Source organism: Protopterus annectens, chromosome 9.part0 (genome assembly GCF_019279795.1).
Source record: "Protopterus annectens isolate FY-2018-M chromosome 9.part0, PAN1.0, whole genome shotgun sequence".
Taxonomy (NCBI): Eukaryota; Metazoa; Chordata; order Ceratodontiformes; family Protopteridae; genus Protopterus; species Protopterus annectens.
In genome coordinates, this window is record NC_056743.1 from 1,469,488,518 (window position 1) to 1,469,509,268 (window position 20,751).

Consider the following 20,751-nt stretch of genomic DNA (forward strand, 5'->3'; position numbering starts at 1 on the left):
TTTATTCTGACATGCAGAACCAAGCTGCTACACAGAAACCAGGTTATAGTTAAACATGAGAACACAGTAAGTGTCTATAGCAAAGCATCATTTTGGCATAACATGATAATTCTGATTTATATTTGGCATTGATATGGAGAAAATGTTCCATTGTCTGAGATTATTCTGTATTGATAATCACATGTATTTTAATAAATGCATTAATCTATTTGCTTTATTGCCAGGGTACTTCTTTTTAAGGCTGCTGCTCAGTTCCTTCTTTTTGGGTGCACATGGATATTCGGCATCTTGCACTTTCAGAGGGAAACCCTCGTGATGTCATATGTTTTCACAATACTGAACAGCTTTCATGGAGTCTTTATATTTCTTCTTTACTGTGTTGCTAATAAACTGGTAAGAAATTATTAATCTTTACTTGTACATTATGAAAAACTTTCATATTTTCTTTCTGCTCTTTTGCTCTAGACACAGTTCAGTAATTTGCATATTTTTTTGAAAACAGTGCAGAAATTTAAAGTGACTGCAGGCTAAGAAAAAAACAATTATTGCCCAGTACTAAATCTGGCTTAATGAATATTGCAGTTGTTTAAGTGATAATGTTAATAATGACACAATTCATTTTATTGTCACTCCCCATAATGTTTTATCATAGGTGATGAAGACAATGGCATAAAACAATTGGAAGGTAATAGCAATGTCCTTTGGCCTTTCCCAGTTAATGGTCACTGTAATGGATCACCGGTCTACAAACTGATTGATAGTGAGGTTTTTATGGTGTTGAGTTGCCAGCCTGGTGCCAAACCTTCACAGAAGATGCACCCACATGCACACACCTACCTGCAGGTATTTACAACTCACTTGACTGCAAGGAGGACATAAAGACTCTGTACAGAAGGCACTCCAGCAAAGGATCAAACCGGAGAACGTTTTGCTGTGAGGCGACAATGCTAACTGCTGCACCACTGTGAATGAAGACTTTTATCAAGCAGTGCATCAATCACATTCTTACTATAAATGAGCTCAGCTTCATAATGATGCATTATATCATCCTATATAGTTCAATAATTCTGGATCTTGAAGAGGCATATTTAAATAGCCTAAATGTTATATGTGCAATCTCAACCCTGTCAAAAATCTGTTATATAGCATAACTGAGTAATTTTGCAACTAATGAAATGGTTTATATCATGTTTTAATTTTCAAAAAAGTATATGAAGTTTTAGAGCTAGAATGTATGAATGTGATATGTAATTAAACAAATCAAATTCAACTCCTTCTTCTTTTGGCTTTTCCCGGTTAGGGATCGCCATAGTGGATCACCCGTCCGCTCATGATTGGCAGTGGAGTTTTATGGTGTCGAAGTGCCAGCCTGTCACCCAACCTTTCATGGAAGGCACATGCATGCACACACTTACACCTAGGGCCAATTTGGAGTGTCCGATTCACCTACAGCATGTCTTTGGGATGTGGGACGAAACCAGAACACCCCCATGTGACCACAGGGAGGACATACAGACTCCGCACAGAAGGCACCACAGCTGAGAACCGAACTGGAGAACCTCTTGCTGTGAGGTGGCAATGCTAACCACTGAACCACCGTGGCTGCCCAAATTAAATTCAACTCCTATTTAGGTTTTAAACCTAGAATGCCTCCCTTTCACCACTTCTGCTCAAATGTTCTGAATCATATCTTCCAGCTATCCTCAATCCAAGAACATCTTAATCAGTTTGTCACATTCATGTTCAAAGGACAAATCTTGAGAAATAATTTTAGCCAATCTGACAAACTGTCCATTGACCAAGCCTTCTAGTAAAAGAGTGACAACTATTGCAGTGAAGATATGAAATGGAAAATGTGGGTTTCCTATATATATTACAAGAAAACCCCACACCAAATTTCTTAGTCATAGTAACATTCAAAAAGTTAATTTTATCTTCAGAAGACTGATAAGCAAATTAAAACAAAATCTATTGTACCATTAATATGAGAAAAAAATATTGTTACAGGTCCAAGGGGTCTATCCATAAAATATATATACCATCCAAGAACCTGACATATAAATTCCAATATTTAACAAATTTTAAATTAAAAATGTATTGTAGTTCCCAGGCCAACATAAGTTAGAACAAATCAGAGCACATATTGCCCCCATAGCTACCCCTTTATTTTGTTTAAATAGTTCCCCATCAAAAAAATAAAAATGTTTTTTAAAATAATATCCATGAAGTCTGTTAATAAGCAGATTTCGCTATTGCTCAAAAAATCAAAAGAAGAAACAATTTCTGAAAATATTCCAAACCTTTAACATGGGATTGGATGTAAACAAATTATAATATCTGTAGTCACAAGTGTAATTTGGTCACTGTACAAATCATTCTTATATTTAATCAAAACATCCCATTAGTCTTTCATTAAATGTGGAAACATTTTCATATAAGTCTTAAGTTTCCTAGCAATATAAGCCACCAAAGGACAGGTATTTTTACCTTAGGCTGCAACAATCAGCCTTAAAGGAGGAGGGTTTTCCAATTCTTAGGAACTTTAGGGATTCAAAAAACTGTCAATGTAAAAGTATCACAAACTAAAAACTGAAATTCCCTTTTAGTTAGACTGTTCAGGTTTCTGCACCATTAGTACTGGTCACTCCATTGTTTTGTACACCTTACTTTTCAGCTTCTTTGGCATTCTTTTGTGGTGCACTCTATCCCAGTTGGCTGCAGCCCCTCTGATTCTAGTTTTGACCTCTTTATTCAGACTTCCCTGCTCCTCAACCACCCTTCCCATATACTGGCAGTTGTTAACCTGTTCCAATATCTTCTCATGTACCTCAATTCTCGGCTTCTTCGGATTTCCTTCATTTGCTACCATTACCACTGTCTTATCTGTACTCAGTTTCATCCCATGTGCCTTCAGTTTTGCATTCTATTCCCCTACCCTTTGCTGAAATTCTTGCTCAGAATCTGCCTGTAATCCCACAGGGTCTTTAAACCCAACTGATGTCCATAAAGATTAAGGTGCCTGCAAAATATCCCAACTAGTATCCATATCAAAGGGTCTGTAAGACCTTTTTACCCTGGGTTTAAAGACCCTGTGTTTCTGAAGCATAGAACAAATTCTGTTTATGCCATGCTGAACATGACAATAAAAATGCCAAAACATGTATATCCACAAGTAGTAAGGCTTGGCTTGATTGACCTGAATGTTAACCATAAAGATTTAAAAAGTACATGGACATTCAGAAGCCATGTAGCCAAAACACTTGATGTCTTTAAAATGGCATTTGCATATAATTCATGGACCTCTATTTCATGAGGTCTAAGGTATCACACAGTGAAAACTCTAGCTTGGCTTGTTTTTTCTTGCAGTTTTTACTGAATGGTTTGCCTGTGCGACATTTAGATACTGGTATGTGACTAAAAGATTAAGAACAACCAAAAGGTAAAGGCAATATGTATTTATAACAATAGAAAATAATGTTGTCTCACACATGTAGAAAATCAAGCAGTTCTAGGAAAACATGGCTGTAACCTCTGATTTGTTACATGATATAATGTTAAAAATGGTGTGTCCATTTGAAATCTCCTTGGAAAATGTGGGAAGAGAAAGAATTCACAGACACAGTCAGGCAAACTAATAGCAAGTGGTTGAACTTAGCCAGTAAAGGACAGAGCAAGAAAAATCCACAACTGTAGAAGATGTCAGTGCAGGTACGGAAAGTGAACCAAATAAAAACTGTAAAACAAGAATCATTAGAAATATAAGGTTTATTCTGAGACTTACATGAAATAAGGAAAATTCACAGTTCTGAACCCATTTCTGTTAGTGTCAAATAGAAAACTCAAGTAAAGGTAGACTGTAAACAACATGAATCTGTGAGTAAAAAAAAGCAAAACTGAAGATAAATTTTGTTCTGAGTTAGCCTTTGCAGAGAGACAGCAACAAAGAGAAGGAAATGGAACAGCTTAAGAGAAAATTGGTATTTAAGAGGCTTCTATAGATAACACAAAAAGAGTTAAGGGGCATTGTTATCTATAATTACTCTTTGTAGGTGAAGACATAGGAAAATCTGCTGTGCTGCTGTTTAGAGAGAGAAAGCTATGCCTTCCACCTCAAGACAGGCTAGTAAAGAAATTGACACTGAGCTATTGGGTTTATAAATCCCAATGACAGTAGGATGCTTTAAGTAGTGCAAAATTAAAAATATAAGTAGAAAGAAAGTTTCCAGAAGCACTGCTATGACACAAAGCTAATATCAAGTGTATTACCAGAGAACTAGTACTGTGATTTATTTATTTATTTGGCATTTGTTAACTGGTTTAGTCCATCTGAGCCATATTTTCAGCAGAGACCCGAGGACAAAAGCTCCAACATTACAGAAACAATTACATACTAGAAATTATAAATAACAATGAGAATAAAAAATTAAGAAGTTACATACTAGATAATAAATTTAGAAAAAAATACATACTAGACATCATAAAAACAATGAGAATAAAGATTTACATGCAGAAAAGAAATAAAAACGAATAAACAAAAGTATAAAGAATATACCTCCAGTGGAGAAAATGCATGGCTGATAGCAGAAAGAAGAGTAAAATGCAATATACCAACAGTGAAGAAAAACAAGTGTGACAGACAAAATGTGCAAATAACATGAGCAAACAGATGTGAAGATTTTAAAATGACTTAATAAATGTACAGATAGGAGTAAGTGGTGATAGTAATTGGCATATCTTTTCCATTGTAGCATATATCAGTATAGAAAAATAGAGTAGATTAAGCAAAAGATTCTAAAAAGAAGAAGAGAGGTGGAAAACAAGGAATTGAGGATGGAATTTAAGGAGGATTATGGCAGGGGAGGATCTGGAGTTCAGAAATTATTTCTAGACTTCAGTTTTGAAACGACTGGTATTAGTAATGCTACATATGATTGGTGGGAGCCTATTCCAAGCTAGGGACACTGAGTGTTTGTAGAGAAGTTTGCCAATTTTTTTGTTTGGTTTATAGATGCCAAGAAGGTGCTGGTCAGAGCTATGAAGTGAGCAAGCAGGGATGTAAAGGGATACTATGGCAGAAAAAGAGAAACAGGCAAGGGTTTTGTTAAGCAGGGAGTGTGTGAGCTGTAGTTGGGAAAGTAGTAAGAGCTGGGGAAATTCAAGCCATTGAAGTTGCTTCAGGAAAAGGCAATGGTCTGATTTATATGTTTTTTTACAGGCGAATCTAGCTATATCGTATGTTTTGTTTGAGTTAGGTGAGTAGGGATGACTGGAAGTGGGTAAGGATAGGGGAGGCATAGAGGAGACATAGTAGTGGGAAGGCTTGGGCTAGGGTGGGTCTGAAGTTGGAAACAAGGAATTTTTTATTTCTGTAGATTTTTTTTTGAATACAGTGTTGGATATGGATGTCACATTTAAGCTGATCTTCAATTATCATACCAAGTAACTTTAGTGTGAGGTTCTGCTTTGATGAGGGTGTTATCCAGACAAGAAAGGGTAAAGACGGATTTATGGTGGGAGAGAGATTTGGGAAGGAATAATAGGAGATAGTCTTCTTAGGGTTAAGTATAAGTTGGTGGTCTGTGAGCCATTTTTCCATGGATGAGAAAGAGTTTTGAGTGATGGAAAGAAGGTTAGTGATGTTGTCAGCACAAGAGATAAGAGCAGAGTCATCAGCATATTGTATAAGGGAAGAGGTGGTACAGGAGGAGTAGAGATGATAAGTGAAGATGTTGAATAGGATGGGGTTGAGGATTGAGCCTTGAGGGATGCCAGTTTGGTTACGTAAGAAAGGGGAGCAGGTAGATTACCATCTGACAGACTGGAGCTTGTTTGAGAGATAGCTCAAGAACCAGTGAATAGTAGAGGGGAAGCGGTTTAGATCAGTTAGTTTTCCAATAAGTTTGGAATGGGAGACAGTATCAAAAGGTTTAGAGAGGTCAGAATTGGCAGTTGTCACAAAAAACAATCACTAAAGCAAACAGCAGAAAGTGAAGAGCACAGCAGCATGAAAACAGCAGGTTAGTAGAGCAAGTCGGGGAGTGAGGGGAGGTGTGGGCAGGGAAGGGTAAGAAGCTACAGCAAGGTATTCACAATGAATTACAGTAAACAAATACTGTTAAATGGATACCATTTAACAGTGATTCTCCAGAATGGGTATCTCTGAAGGGATACTTACTGCTCAAGGTGCTCACTTTATGTCAAGAGCCATCAGTTATGCCACTACTTTAACATTTAAAAGTGAGGGCATTAGTCTACCATCTACAGACTGATACATTAATAGAAAGGAAAGGGGAGGGCATTAGTCTGCTATCTACAGACTGATGCATTAATAGAAAGGAAAGGGGGGGCATTAGTCTACCATCTGCAGACTGATACATTAATAGAAAGGAAAGGGGAGGGCATTAGTCTACCATCTACAGACTGATGCATTAATAGAAAGGAAAGGGGAGGGCATTAGTCTACCATCTACAGACTGATAAATTAGTAGAAAGGAAAGTGGAGGGCATTAGTTTGCCATCTACAGACTGATACATTAGTAGAAAGGAAAGTGAACGGCATTAGTCTACCATCTACAGACTGATACATTAATAGAAAGGAAAGGGGAGGGCATTAGTCTACCATCTACAGACTGATACATTAGTAGAAAGGAAAGGGGAGGGCATTAGTCTACCATCTGCAGACTGATACATTAATATAAAGGAAAGGGGAGGGCATTATTCTACCATCTGCAGACTGATACATTAGTAGAAAGGAAAGGGGAGGGCATTAGTCTACCATCTACAGACTGATACATTAGTAGAAAGGAAAGGGGAGGGCATTAGTCTACCATCTACAGACTGATACATTAGTAGAAAGGAAAGGGGAGGGCATTAGTCTACCATCTACAGACTGATATATTAGTAGAAAGGAAAGGGGAGGGCATTAGTCTACCATCTGCAGACTGATACAGTAGTAGAAAGGTTCAATAAGCATGAATCCATGTTTAACAATGTTATTGATGCAGACAGTTAAAACTCAGACAATTTGTTACCCAACCTAATATTTACAGTCCAAGAGGAACTGCAAGCTTCAACAGGTTTTATCCCATTGGAATTTTTGTACAGTAAGCATCTTATGGGACTCTGAAAACTGCCAAGGAAAAGACACCATTTAAAAGTAAGATAACATGTTATGTTTGTTTGCAGGATAGATCAAGGCTGGTTATAATAAAAATAAAGAAGTAAATGCAGAGAGCCTACATGATGCAGCAATGAAATTGTAATAAGATGTCTGACAAAGAAAATTTAATCCAAGAGATCAGCTGTTAGTATCAATGTCCTGCAAACAAATTTTAGCAAGTGGCAAGAGCCATTTAATGTAATCAAAATAATAAATGCAGTGACTACCAAAGAGAAAGAGCAAATCTATCATACTCTAATATAACCATGGCAAGAAGTAAAAAGCCCAGTGCCGAATTTGCAAACTGAAGTTAGTACAAGATACACTAGAAAATCTCTGCTCGTAATGCAGCTAGAGAAATCCTTGTCAAAAACACAAAACCAGGAAGCAAGATTTTTTTTTAAGAAATGAAGGAGTGTATATTTAGAAATTCCTGGGCAAACTAAAGTGACTGAATATACCATGCATACAACAACTTGGATGAAGTTTAGACTGAAACATTGCAGGTTTGACCTATCTGTGGCTAATGGGCTGGGTAGAAGGGTTTTCTAACAATGGTAGACTCAGTGGTTAAAGGCAGTTCAATGTCTATGAATATGCCCAGGTTATTAACAACTGTATTGAGTTTGAGGGGGTGTCTTCTATGTGGAAAATATTATTTTGCCTGTGTTTTGCAAATGACACAGCACTACACATTTTGCATATAGCCTTAGACTATGGCCCTGGAAATGTGTTTGTACATGACAGACCCTCTTATAGGATTCCAAAGTCATCATAAGAATTGGAGACAGCTCTGATTTTGCAGCCATCTGCAGACTTGGTCATCCAAAGTTAGCTTTCACATCTGTGAAATGGATAGCAAATAGCAGCATATCCAGGGCAGAACCCTGTGGGATCCCACTTTAATAACCTTTTTGGTGCATAGAGTAACCCCAGTCTTGATATGACAAGTTCTGCCTGTGAGATAATTTAATAACATTTGGATTTAAGTTTTGTTGGATTAATTTGTCTATAACACCTCAGTATGGGATAATATCAAAAGCCTTGGTCACATCATAGCGCACACTCTGTGTACAGTTTTGCCATCAACTAAAGCCTTAGTGACTCTTTCAATGAAGTTCAATTAGAAGGTAGGATCTGCCCTTCACAAAGCCAAACTTAGTTTTTAAATGGATTTTTAAGCTGCTATGCTAATATCTTTACTTATGATACATACTAATGTGTTCTATTGTCTTGCACACAAGGTTGGTAAGGCTTATTGGTTTATTGTTGCCATAATCAATGTGGAGCTACCCTTATGAAAAGTGATGACAACTGTTCTCTATGCCTCTGGCATGACAGCATTTGAGAGGCTGAAGCTGAACATATTCAGGACTGGGCTGTATGACAGTGTTTCAGACTGACAAGAAACATAATGATCTAATATTTGGATTTCCCCAACACAAATATTTCTATCTTATTGTACATGTTTGAATTGATGGCAGTATCACTTGCTTCCTTTTTTTTCAGATATACCACTTAGAGTTCATAACTATTTCAGTTACTTTTTAATACTTGTTAAGTTGATTCATTTGCATTAAAAACATGACCTAATGTTTTTCTACTATATGGAAAGGTCATGGATGAATACAAGATCTGGATCCAAAGATTCTTCAGAATTAAAAAGAAAGAAAAGGCATTAGATACAACCACAACCACCACCACTGGCATTTCAGCAACTCTAGCATTGTCCTCACCATCTACAACTGTAAGTGTTAAATGTTGATTATAACATTTATTCTCTATAAAAGTGATTAGATGACCATGTTTAAAAAATATGTTTATTTTATTATATGTAAGCACAGACAATTACGGATTGAATAAACTCCTCACACAGCCACACACAGCCTTTTGCCCAACACCCTGTTTTTTGCACCCACTTATCTGCACTGTTGGTGGACATCATTCCTGCGACCATCTGCACTAATTTCTTACCTCCCGCCACCCATTGTGGCCCACACAAGGTTTCAAAAAGCCATGTAAAAAGAGCGCCAACTTAGAACCACTTTCCTTGTCCTGCCGACACACCGCATGTGCAGTCTTGCATGTAAGTGCATTACTTGAATTGTAATCTACTAATTATCTGATATACTGGTAGTTAAGCATTTTAAACTGTGCTTTATTATTTAATAGTCATCATGCTAGATTGTTGTATTACCAATGGCAGTCGGGCTGGTATAAAATGCTTGTTTGAATGCTGTTATGAGCCTTCAGTCGCTAGACAACTGTCTAATGCAGCAGACTTGGTCTTACAGTACTGTACTTTCAACTAGAAATCAAGTTGCTGTATACATTAGTTTTTATGGACATTGTTGAACTTCTCTAAGATCTTAACAAACTGCAATGAACCTTCAGCTGTTAGTCAGATGTTTAATGCAGTAGAATTGTGTTACAGTAATGTATTGGAAACCAAACCAATGGCTTGTTTTTAAATTTTATTTATTGATGTAGAGTGCATGACCAGTAATTAGCTAGCACTGTGTATTTTTCCCAGCTGTATACACCTACTGCCCCCATTCCCCAGGATTTTGTCTATCCACAGCCAGATATAGCCCTTAATAACATGTCTCCCTGCTCTCATTTACCAAGTGTAAGCACTTACATCTTACCGTGGCTTATTGTTATTAACATGTGTGAACCAGGCTCTTTCCTACCTCCATGCAAGCTTTCCTAAATAAATGCCTGCTGTGCCTGTCGTACTGTAACATTGCCATATATATGGTCAGACTGCAGTTTAAACTGTAATTGTACTCTTTCTCACCAGCAACTTACTGCATGTTAAGTTTAGGGCATTATGCCATACAACTCTAATAAATGCGGCCAACATTGCCATCTGGTGGCCAAAACAAATATAGTTACTGAGTACATCAGTCCCCATAGTAGTTTAAATGCTTATTATCCTAACACTACTCTCAGGTCCAATAGGTTACCTCTGGCTGCAAATACCCCTTTTCTAGACCGTCATCTACTCAAGGAAGTACCACAAATACTGTTTAGAGCCTTATACTGCCTATTATATCTTCCTTACTTCCTCCATCTTTTTTGTCTTGGTTTTAACTATAGAGCGTACCTGACATTGAGTTAACTGCCCAGCGCCTTCCCACACAGTACAAACCAAAAATAATCACCTACTAGAGACCAAAAGAGAAACAAATCAACCCAAGCTCCCAAACAAACAAGAATACGAAGGTTACTATCTTATCTTGTACCTGTAAGCACACTAACTGGGTTGGCAGTGGAAAGTGTTTAATTCTTTGTCCATAGTGCATTAGTTTCTTAATTCATTAGCTTAAAACTCCTATTCTTGTGAGCCCCAGCCACACCCTGCAAGGCATACTGCTGTAATTACTACACAGACCTTCCCTCCTCAGTACAGTCTTTCCCTGATTCCCTTCCCCCACCTCTATCTGACAATACCTAATAGAACTTCCTCCCACTCAACCTTAATTTACGGACAGGGCTTACCAACAGCAATTACTACACGTACCTCCTATTGCCCAACACACTGATTGTTTTTTGCACCCACTTACCTGCACTGTTGGTGCATCCCACAAATTTATCTCAACCCTACATTACCTAACCTCTCAACCACACCCACAAACCACTCCCTTTCACACACACTTAACCCACATTCAAGGATAAACTCCATCCCACAACCACACACACCAGGCAATTTCACTCCCTTTCCCCCTATCCACTCACATTCTCTACACATACACTTATTTTTATATATTTTTGACTCTATTCACAGTCCTAATCCATCCACTCCCTCCTCCAAGGCACACAACACCAGTTTTACACCTACACCCCTGCTACTATGTCCTCTACACCCCACTCCCACATCTACAATACTCCCCTACTGCTACTTTTCCTACTCATATTCCTCTCCACAGCTTTTAATACCACCTCATACCACCAATCACCCATCAAACATAATCACCATAAATTCCCCACCCTACCCCTTACCACTTCTAACCCATACATACCTGCAGTCACATCTCCATTCAGTTATAGCCAAATCAACTTTCAAATCACCTCCCCAATCCATTATGTCCCACAATCCAAAAAAACAACCATGCCTCAGATTCCACTGCCTAATGACTTTAGACCTTAAAACAATTAACAACTTTGTGGCCAAGCTAATACTAGGAGGAGATATTCACCCCAACCCTGGCCTAACAAAAATCTCTAACAACACACTTAACTCCCACCTACCACTTAAGCATAAACCCACTGACCTACTAATACTCAAACATTTGCAGTATTTTGTACAAAATAGAATTGCACTCAGCTACCCTGCCATAATACTCATTACTGAGACATGGTTCAAGCCTCATAGCAAGGATAACTCCATATACCCTCCTGAATATAACATCTAAAGAGTAGACAGACTTCACAAAATAGGTGGAGGTATTGACCTACTCTACAAAACCAATCTAAAACTCCAGTTACTACAAAAAGAACTCCCTAACTCCAAAAATGCCGAAATCATATGTGCCAAACTCCTCTTAAAACAGCACAAGCACCTAAACTTACTCAGGATCTATATACCCCCAGGGGACAACCTAATTACACTAGAGTAAGTACTTCACTGGGCTTCCCACTCCCTCCCCCAAGAAACCATAGTCCTAGGCGATGTTAATATCGACTGGCACTCCATGCAATCACCAACACCCAGTGATCACATAAACCTATATAATTTCACCCAACTCATTCAAACACCCACATGTATTGGGTAAGTCCACAAAAAGAGAATCCATACTAGACTGGATCCTCACAAACCAGCCCAACACTACCCATCAGTGTGGAACACTCCCTAACTCTCTCAGTGACCACAATCCCACTTTCATCCTTAGACATAAACTTAAATCACTAAACACCCCCTCCCTACTGCAAACCCTGTCCCACAAAAACTTCCCCACAGACCACTTTTTAGAAACCTTAGAATCCATCAAAACCCTCCCACTAGACAATGCAGTAGAATATTTCAACTCCACATTTCTAGACATCCTTGACCATCTAGCCCCAGTCAAAACAATTAGAATATCTATCAACCCTGCCCCCTGGCTACAAAACATCACAAGGGCCTTACTAAAAGAGAGGGATATGGCCTGGAGAATCTAGCATCAACATAAAACACCCACAACTAAGCAAGCCTTTCTCGAACTTAGAAACAAAGCAAAAAAAACAAGTTAAGACTGACAAGCTAAAACACTACACTTCCCTACAAAGAAAACACAGTAATAACCCTCAAAAATTCTGCACCTCAAAAAATAATATCCTCCAGCCTGGTAAAGCCACTACACCCCCACCTAATATAGAAGGCTGAAACTCAGACATAGCCTCCAGTTTCAATGACTACTTTACCTCCTCTATACTTAAACTCATAAACAATACAAACCCCACCAACCTCCCCCAACCCCCTAAACCCCAGACAAACACTACCCCTTTCTCAATTAAGCCAGTACCAGCATCAATCATCCAAAAACTCTTAGCAAAACTTAAACCAACCACCCTCGCTGCCGACAATCTTCCTGCCAAATACCTCCAACTTGCATCCAGGGCCATAGCTTACCCCATCACATTATCAATAAATAGATCTATTATTGAGTGTGCCATCCCAACCTTGTGGAAAACCTCTTTCATCATCCCCCTTCACAAAGGCGGTACCTCTACTGATCTTTCCAAATATCAACCCGTCGCAATCCTCTCACCCCTATCCAAAATTCTAGAAAGGTGCATACACCATCAACTCCTCACCCATCTTCTCTCAAACAACCTTCTATCCAATTCACAACATGGTTTCCACCCATCCCACAGCATCATCATAGCCCTAATTAACTTCACCAACATCATAAACACACACAGGAACCAAGGTAAACATGTCTCTGCCACCTTTCTAGACGTATCCAAAGCATTTGATACAGTTTCCCACAATAAATTCCTAACCTGCCTCTCAGATCTCAACTTTGACAGCCCCACCCTGCTCTGGTTTAATAGCTGTCTTAACAACTGCCATCAGTCTATTAAATGGCTTAACTCTCTTTCCCCCTCACTCCCAGTCAGAGTTGGCGTACCCCAAGGTTCCATCCTCAGCCCCCTCCTGTTCAACATCTTTACAAACCAATGCCATTCAGCAACTACAAAAGCCAATATAGTCCAATATGCCAATGATACAACCCTGATCTGCTCCACATCAAACATACAACGTCTCCAATATAAAACCCAACAATCCTTTACTGAAATAGAAAACTGGCTAAACAAATCCCAATTAATATTAAACCCAAAGAAAACACAACTTATGCTGTTCCACCCAACAAAGGCCTATGATACTACCTTCTCCATATCCTCAGCTAACAAGACCCTCATCACCCCAGTCCCAGAAGCAAAATTGCTAGGATTTACAATAGACCAACAACTAAAATACAACAAACATATATTCCTCACTGTTTCCAAAGGCCACAAGAAGCTAGGGACCCTCTATCACTGTAAAAATTACCTAACATCCAAAGCTAGAATTGCCATCGCCAGAACCCATCTGCTAGCAACACTACTGTATACTTACCCAGTGTTAACAAGCCTAAATAAAACAGACCTTAATAAACTCTCTACATGCTATAACAAAATCGCCAGGTTCACTACCAATGCCAGATCACGCTCCCACCACTGTCAATCCCTATATACACTACACTGGTTAGAATTCCCATTTTTACTACAATAACACAATAAAGAAATGTGTACTCTGTGCAATGTACAATAAAAAATTATTTAAATGAGGAAATAATGGAGGGTAGGGTGGGTTAAACAGGAAGACCAAATACAATGAAATGCACATTGGTCAGGGAAAGTGTGCTGAAGAAAATGGGCACAAACATGTATGATAGGAATGAATAAAGAGTAAGAGAGCATAGTAAATATGTCAGTGTCCTCAAAATGGGATGTCAATGTATGTACACTTCCAGCACGTCAGTAGCATAACATTAAGTAGATATGTAGGTAGCACAGTACGCACTGTTGCTTACATCTCCTGAGCAAGTATATTGTGATATAAGCATATATTATAGTATAATTCTAAATGACAAAGCTGTCGTGGGGTCAAACCAAAGCTGTACGTTTCAATATGACTCTGTAAACCGTCTATTCAGACCTGTAAATCCTTGCGGACAATAACTGTTCTTCACATCAGTTGTGAACCATTTAAAAGCAGTATATATCCAATGAAACACGATGAAAACTTCCGATAAATTGACTTCTTTATTCACAAAACAGATTGGTAAGCGCTTTCGCTATTCAGCTTTTTCAAACCAAAAACCTTTCATATTGAAACGTACAGCTTTGGTTTGACCCCATGACAGCTTTGTCATTTAGAATTCTACATTAACTTTCTATGCTGTTTGGGGTCTTCAATCTTTTGTGGTTCACTTTATTCGTTACATTATATATATATATTATAGTATATATGTGATGGTCACGCAAGGTTACATGTCAGTGAAGGTGAATGTTTGTCAGATAAATATCAGTGACATGCCCACTGGAGAGGACAATTAGCAAGGATGGTATATAAATTAGGGGTATGTGCATACTCTGAAGATCTGAAAAATGGCGTGCTTCAGTATGACTGACTGTCACCATAACTCTCAACCAATCAGGAACACATAGCAACAGATTCCTGGACAAATGTAGACAGAAACAGGTGCAGTTCTGAACACTTTTACAATATTATGACCATTAAGATGTGGCATTGACAGAACATGTGAGTGTAACTCATTATACTTGTTTTTTAGGAACAGCCGTGCACAACTGAAATGATTGTCAGTCTGCTATAACTGGAATTCACAACCCCTTCCCCAAAAATGACTGATTTTTTGATGGTTTAAGAAGGACAGTGTTAAAAGTTAGTTGAAATCAAGGCCAGGCTTTGCTAGTTGATAGGTTTTTATGGCACTTAAGCCACAATCACCACCTGCAAGAAACAAACCTATACCATCAATATCATCACTGAGCTGTGTACTTTCTGGGTGCAACACATAAAGATGTATCACCCTGACATCTAGCAGAATACCTTGAAGGGTAGTCTGCACTGTCAAATCCTAATGACTATACATACCAAAGAATAGTTCTGTGTGGACTACCAGATGTGCGAGCTCACTGTGCCAGATGTGATACACTTGACTGAAGCATCCTTGTCTTATGTAGGTATCGGCCAAACGGATAACAGCACATACAAACACTACACTATTATGAGTGGATTCCATTCAAACAGCTGGGTATTGTATGCATCTGACACATGTAATACCACTGAATATTGTCTGAAGCATCTGCAATTGATGTGTGAATTAAGAAGTGATCAATTATAAAGAATGGTATAGCAGTCTGTGAGACAGATGGCAGTACATTAGCTAGGCCCATGTGCAAAGAAAGTACAGCTGTGCAAAGTCTAGTGTCAGTGAGTGAGGAGCTTGTCACTGTAATATTGTACACATACCAAGCAATACGTGGGCCACCCACTATAAGCACATGTCAAAACTCAAGACTTGTGACACATAATCACTGTCCCCTGATATTGCCAGTGAAAATGTAATACTGCCATGAAATTCTGACATACATGCATATGTGTTCATGCAAACTATCAAGTGGTAATATTGATGTGATGTAGTGGTACATCCATGGTGTAGTACAGTTGCACTATAGCTGTACCAAGGCTACAACTGCACCTCATATGGTCATGGGTTCATAGCAGAGTAATAGCCTAACAGCTCAAGAGCCCATTCAAGAGTAGACAGTTTAACAAGAGTTTATCAATTTTCAGTAGCTAGGTGAATGAAGTTTACAGAGGTATAAGCCTATGCTATGGCATACAGTGATAACTGCCTCTGTCCATGAGGGTCATGGGAATCACCCCAGGAGTAATTTCACTATTACACATCCATCGATCTAGGTTGCACTTGAAGAAGGTTAGGGAAAGGCTTTGGTTTATGTGAATGAAAAGCTTGTTCCAGAGAAGAGGTAGTCTGTGAGAGACATATCTATGTTTCTAACATGACTTATTTATGTCAGAGGCTAGGTTAATATCCTTGGAATGAGTGACCCTGATGCAGTTTGATTTACAAATGTGTAACATTTCCATTAGGGCCTGATTGGACATTGCCCTGTAGGCCAGACACAGATCGCACCTTAGTAGTCTATAGGAGACATAATACCATAAAACAGCTTTAAATCTTTCCGTGTGGGACTTGGTTTTATAACCTATATCCTCCTGCTGAGAAAACTCTGGGCTTGCTCCAGCTGTTGCAGATGTCTGGTGAGGTACATGCCAAAGAGTGCATTGTACTCAACTATTGTTGTGATGAGGGCCAAGTACAGTGGAATTATAACGTCCTTTGATCTAGATGCCATGCTCTTACTTGTGAGCTTTACCAAATAGTAGGACTTTCTCACCACTGCGGTGGTTGAAGTTCATATTAGTATCAACTTGAGTGCCCAGATCACATACCACTGGGTCTACTCTTAGGAAGGTGCTGACTAAATTGTAATTAGGAGGGGTCTTTGCTTTCCAAAAGGGAATAATTATGATTTTTTTTTGCATTTAGTGTTTCTGCATGGCTCTAGCAACAGTCATTTGTGTGCATTATTCCAATCTGCAGTCTATCACTTTTGTGGATTTAGTGATTTCCTTCAGTTTGTAGTCATTCACAAATGTGATCAGACAAAGACTGTCTATGTTTGTACTGACTTCTGAGAAATAAATACTGAACAAGAAAGGGCCTAGTACCAAACCCTGTGGTAGGCTCCTGGTTACTGGCCCCTTGCTAGAGATGATATCACCAACTTTGATAGTATGTGTCTTGCTGGTGAGCTGTTTGGCCACCCACCTAGTGACATAGGGGTTTATGCCCAGTTGAGAGAGTTTCTCTATAATACCTGAGTAGGGAATTGTGTCAAATGTCTTGGCTAGGTGAAGTTATGCAGAATCCACAGTCTTTCCATCAACCATGGCCTTGGTGACCTTCTTGAAGAAGTCAACCAGAGTTAGCAGCCATGATGTACCATAAATGAATCTGCATTGGGTTGGTTCCATAGTCAGCAGACTACCTGTGTCCTTGTTGATAAGGTGAATGATAATTTCCATGGCCATCCTGATGAGGATACTCAGACGTATGTGTCTATAATTGTGTATGTTGATGGCCCCCTTTGTGCAGAAGGATGATTGTTGCTGTCCACCATTCTGCTAGAACATACCCTGTCTGGAGGCTGTGGTTAAATAGAGATCCAAGTGGGTCTGCTAGGTCAGGTTTGAAGTTATTTAAAAGGCAATCTGGGATGTTGTCAGGGCCCATTTATGCCATGTTTTTAGCTTTAGAGAGGACAGAAATGACCTGCTCTCTTGAGATAATAGGCTGAGGAATCATGGCAGGTATACTTTGGGCTGTGACCGGTGGGGACGGGTGGGTTGAAGTATGATCCAACTCTATCAGCTAGCAGGTTGTCTGTTTCCTCTGGTTGAGCATGGATGGTGCCATCTACAACCAGCTCTGTGCATAGCTGCATATTCCCCTTAAGATTTCAAATGTAGTTACAAAATGCTTTGTGACATCACATGCAAATACAACATTGGGTATGAATCACATGCAACAGAGACAAACTGTTAACAGAGTCATACAACTTAACCTATGTCACATCATTACATCAGTTGTACATCATATGCCGGATCCATATTAGAACATTGAAGTTTCAGAACATCAAATGTTCTAATATCGAACCCTATTCAGTGAACACTGAAAATAGAGAAGCTGCAGAAAAACAAATTTTTCCCAGGGAAAGAATTTGGTTGTCTGTTTCTGTCGCTTCACTGTTTTCAGCACTGTGGTGGAACATTACGGGTCGGGTTCAGGTAAGTATGCGATTGTGTGGATGTGAGGGTTAGGGCGGGTTAGGTGAGTTAGGGTTAGGGCGTGGGTCAGGTAAGTGTGCGATTGTGTGGACGTGAGGGTTAGAGTGGGGTAGGTGAGTTAGGGTTAGGGCACGGGTGATGTGAGTGTGCGATAGTGATGGACCTTAGGGTTAGGGTTTGGATTAAGGTAAGTGGATAGTTAGTGGTGTATTTACAGTTTAGTATAGGGTTAGATGTAAGATTTTAGGTGTATGTGTGTGGATTGCTGTTTGGTGTGCTTGTGTTGCGTGTATGGGTTTCAAAACAGCAAATATTTTCCCTAGGAAAAAATTTGCTGTTCTGAATGTTCGATGTTGTCAGCGTTCGCTGAACTGGATTTGATATTAGAACATTCAAAGTTCTGAAACTTTGATGTTCTAATATAGACCCCATATGCCTATATGTTTATCAGTGAAAACGTGTGGGTGAGGGCCCTGACACTATATATGGACACATTACAACTGAGGTGGATATGGTTCATGCAGGACACTTAATGACACATTGCTGACAGTCCTATAATGCTGTTGTGGAACACCTGAATCCTTGTGAATAGCAACACGATTGTGCATGCAATTAATTCCCAAAAGTTGCAAGTGAATCTGAATATGTCATATGTTTGAGTATATAACAGCATTACAATATATGGATGAACACAGGCGTATGTGCCTGTGTAATTATTCACATGCAATATTGCTGTATATCAGATAACATTTCCATATGCTAGGTACACACATGCACAACTGTGCCATACTGCCACTGTAACTGTGATGGTTGAATGAGAATTGTACAGAATGTTGATATACTCAACTACAAGAACACACCTTAGTAAGGCAGCAATATACACAGCATCATCCCAAGTCAACAGTCCTCAGGAGGCATATTACTACAACTGTTATGGAAGGAACATGTAACCAAATGGCATCAGCAACCATTAATACAGTAGATGAAATCACAGATTGGAATACACTGTTATAGGTTTACAGTATATCCACACAACATAGCACACATGGATGACAACAAAATTGACATGTGCGATGTGCAGAAGGTCATAAGGCATTACTAGGCTACTAGCCAGTAGCACATACAAACCTAGCCATTATTATAGAATTTAAACTAAAATTGCTATATCAATGTGATGGAAGATATTAGGTATACATGTGTATGTGTATATGTGTTTGCTATATTACAGAATGCCTCTGTGCATATGTGACATGTGCATTACCCCATAACTGAATTAACAATCACACATCCTGGGTTGTAGAGGGTCATGGAGGGGCTCTGCTTCACGATGTGTGTATGCATCTTTGAGATGATGATACTATCAGTGTTATGCAGAAAGGTTGCTATGTGGACAGACAGAAAAGGGGACATTGGATTCATGGGGCTATGTAAAATATTCTCTGAGTGGGATTCAGATGAAAAGAGATTCAAAACATCCTACAATTAACATAATATACCCCCAACAATGCACACCAATTGATTGAGGTCAGATTCAAATACAACACCTGTGTAAGTAAACAAGATGGATTCCAAATGTCTGACTTTACCACTGTCAGAGTGCACTTTAAATAAGTTGAAATTTTCTTTGTCCACAAAGAAAAAGATGTTTGGGAGTAGTGACTGATATAGACTTGGACTCACATCCCAGTGTAAAATTGTCTCCATACTTATAGCTGAATGAACACAAACATACACTCAAATTGATGCTGTGAACACAGACATACACTCAAATTGATGCTGAGAGATTAGAACCCCTAACTATCTAGTTACACAAGCTAGAGAACACATTTCTCAATGCTAATGCCATCACAGACATCTGAGTTGAATACTGTCAGAGTGCAGCTTATATGGGATGACATCATCAGTGTATGCTGAGAAGATGTTGAGAGGATTGTATGACATAGATATGGACTCACATCCCAGTGTAAAATTGCCTCTAGACTAATAGTTGAATGAGCACACACACACACACACACACACACACACACACACACACACACACACACACACACACACACACACACACACACACACACACACACACACACACACACACACACACACACACACACACACACACACACACACGCGCGTGCACACACACACACACACACACACACACACACACACACACACACACACACACACACACACACACACACACACACACAAATTGAGGAAGTAAAAACTCTGGGAAGAAATAGCCAGGGAATTGTTATGGCTAGGCTTGTATAGGCCCTAGGGCTGATAGCCTAGTACCAACCTATGAACCTATGTTCCTATGACTGTTGTTTGAATCAATAAACTGCCTAACTAGTTAAACAAGCTGGAAAATACATTGCTTAACACTCACTCCATAGCAGTCATCTGATTTTATGATGGTTACAGCATTCTTTATAGAGGATGACATCATCATAGTGTTGCAGGTAACATATACTGTTATGAAACTCGTGTGCAAAGAACGGACTTTGGCTATGAATTTGTGATTGCTGTTTGGAAAAATACATTTAAATACATTATATTAACCTATTTGAAATAAGCTGTCATGAAAGCATCTTGCAGAACTGAGTCATACATGTACCTGTTTCTCAGGATGTTGTTTTGATAACACACTCACAGACACA

At 39.0% G+C, this 20,751-nt stretch overlaps 1 protein-coding gene across 1 annotated transcript in view; it reads left to right on the forward strand.

The window, feature by feature from the left end:
* The first annotated feature begins 230 nt into the window (after window positions 1–230).
* The window catches only part of LOC122810709 (adhesion G protein-coupled receptor E4-like), a 95,811-nt gene continuing 75,290 nt past the window's right edge, over window positions 231–20,751 (forward strand). The window contains exons 1-2 of the mRNA XM_044082274.1: window positions 231–393; window positions 8,774–8,905. Of these exons, the coding sequence (XP_043938209.1) occupies window positions 316–393; window positions 8,774–8,905 (210 nt within the window). The 5' untranslated portion in view covers window positions 231–315. The remainder of the gene's footprint in view (window positions 394–8,773; window positions 8,906–20,751) is intronic.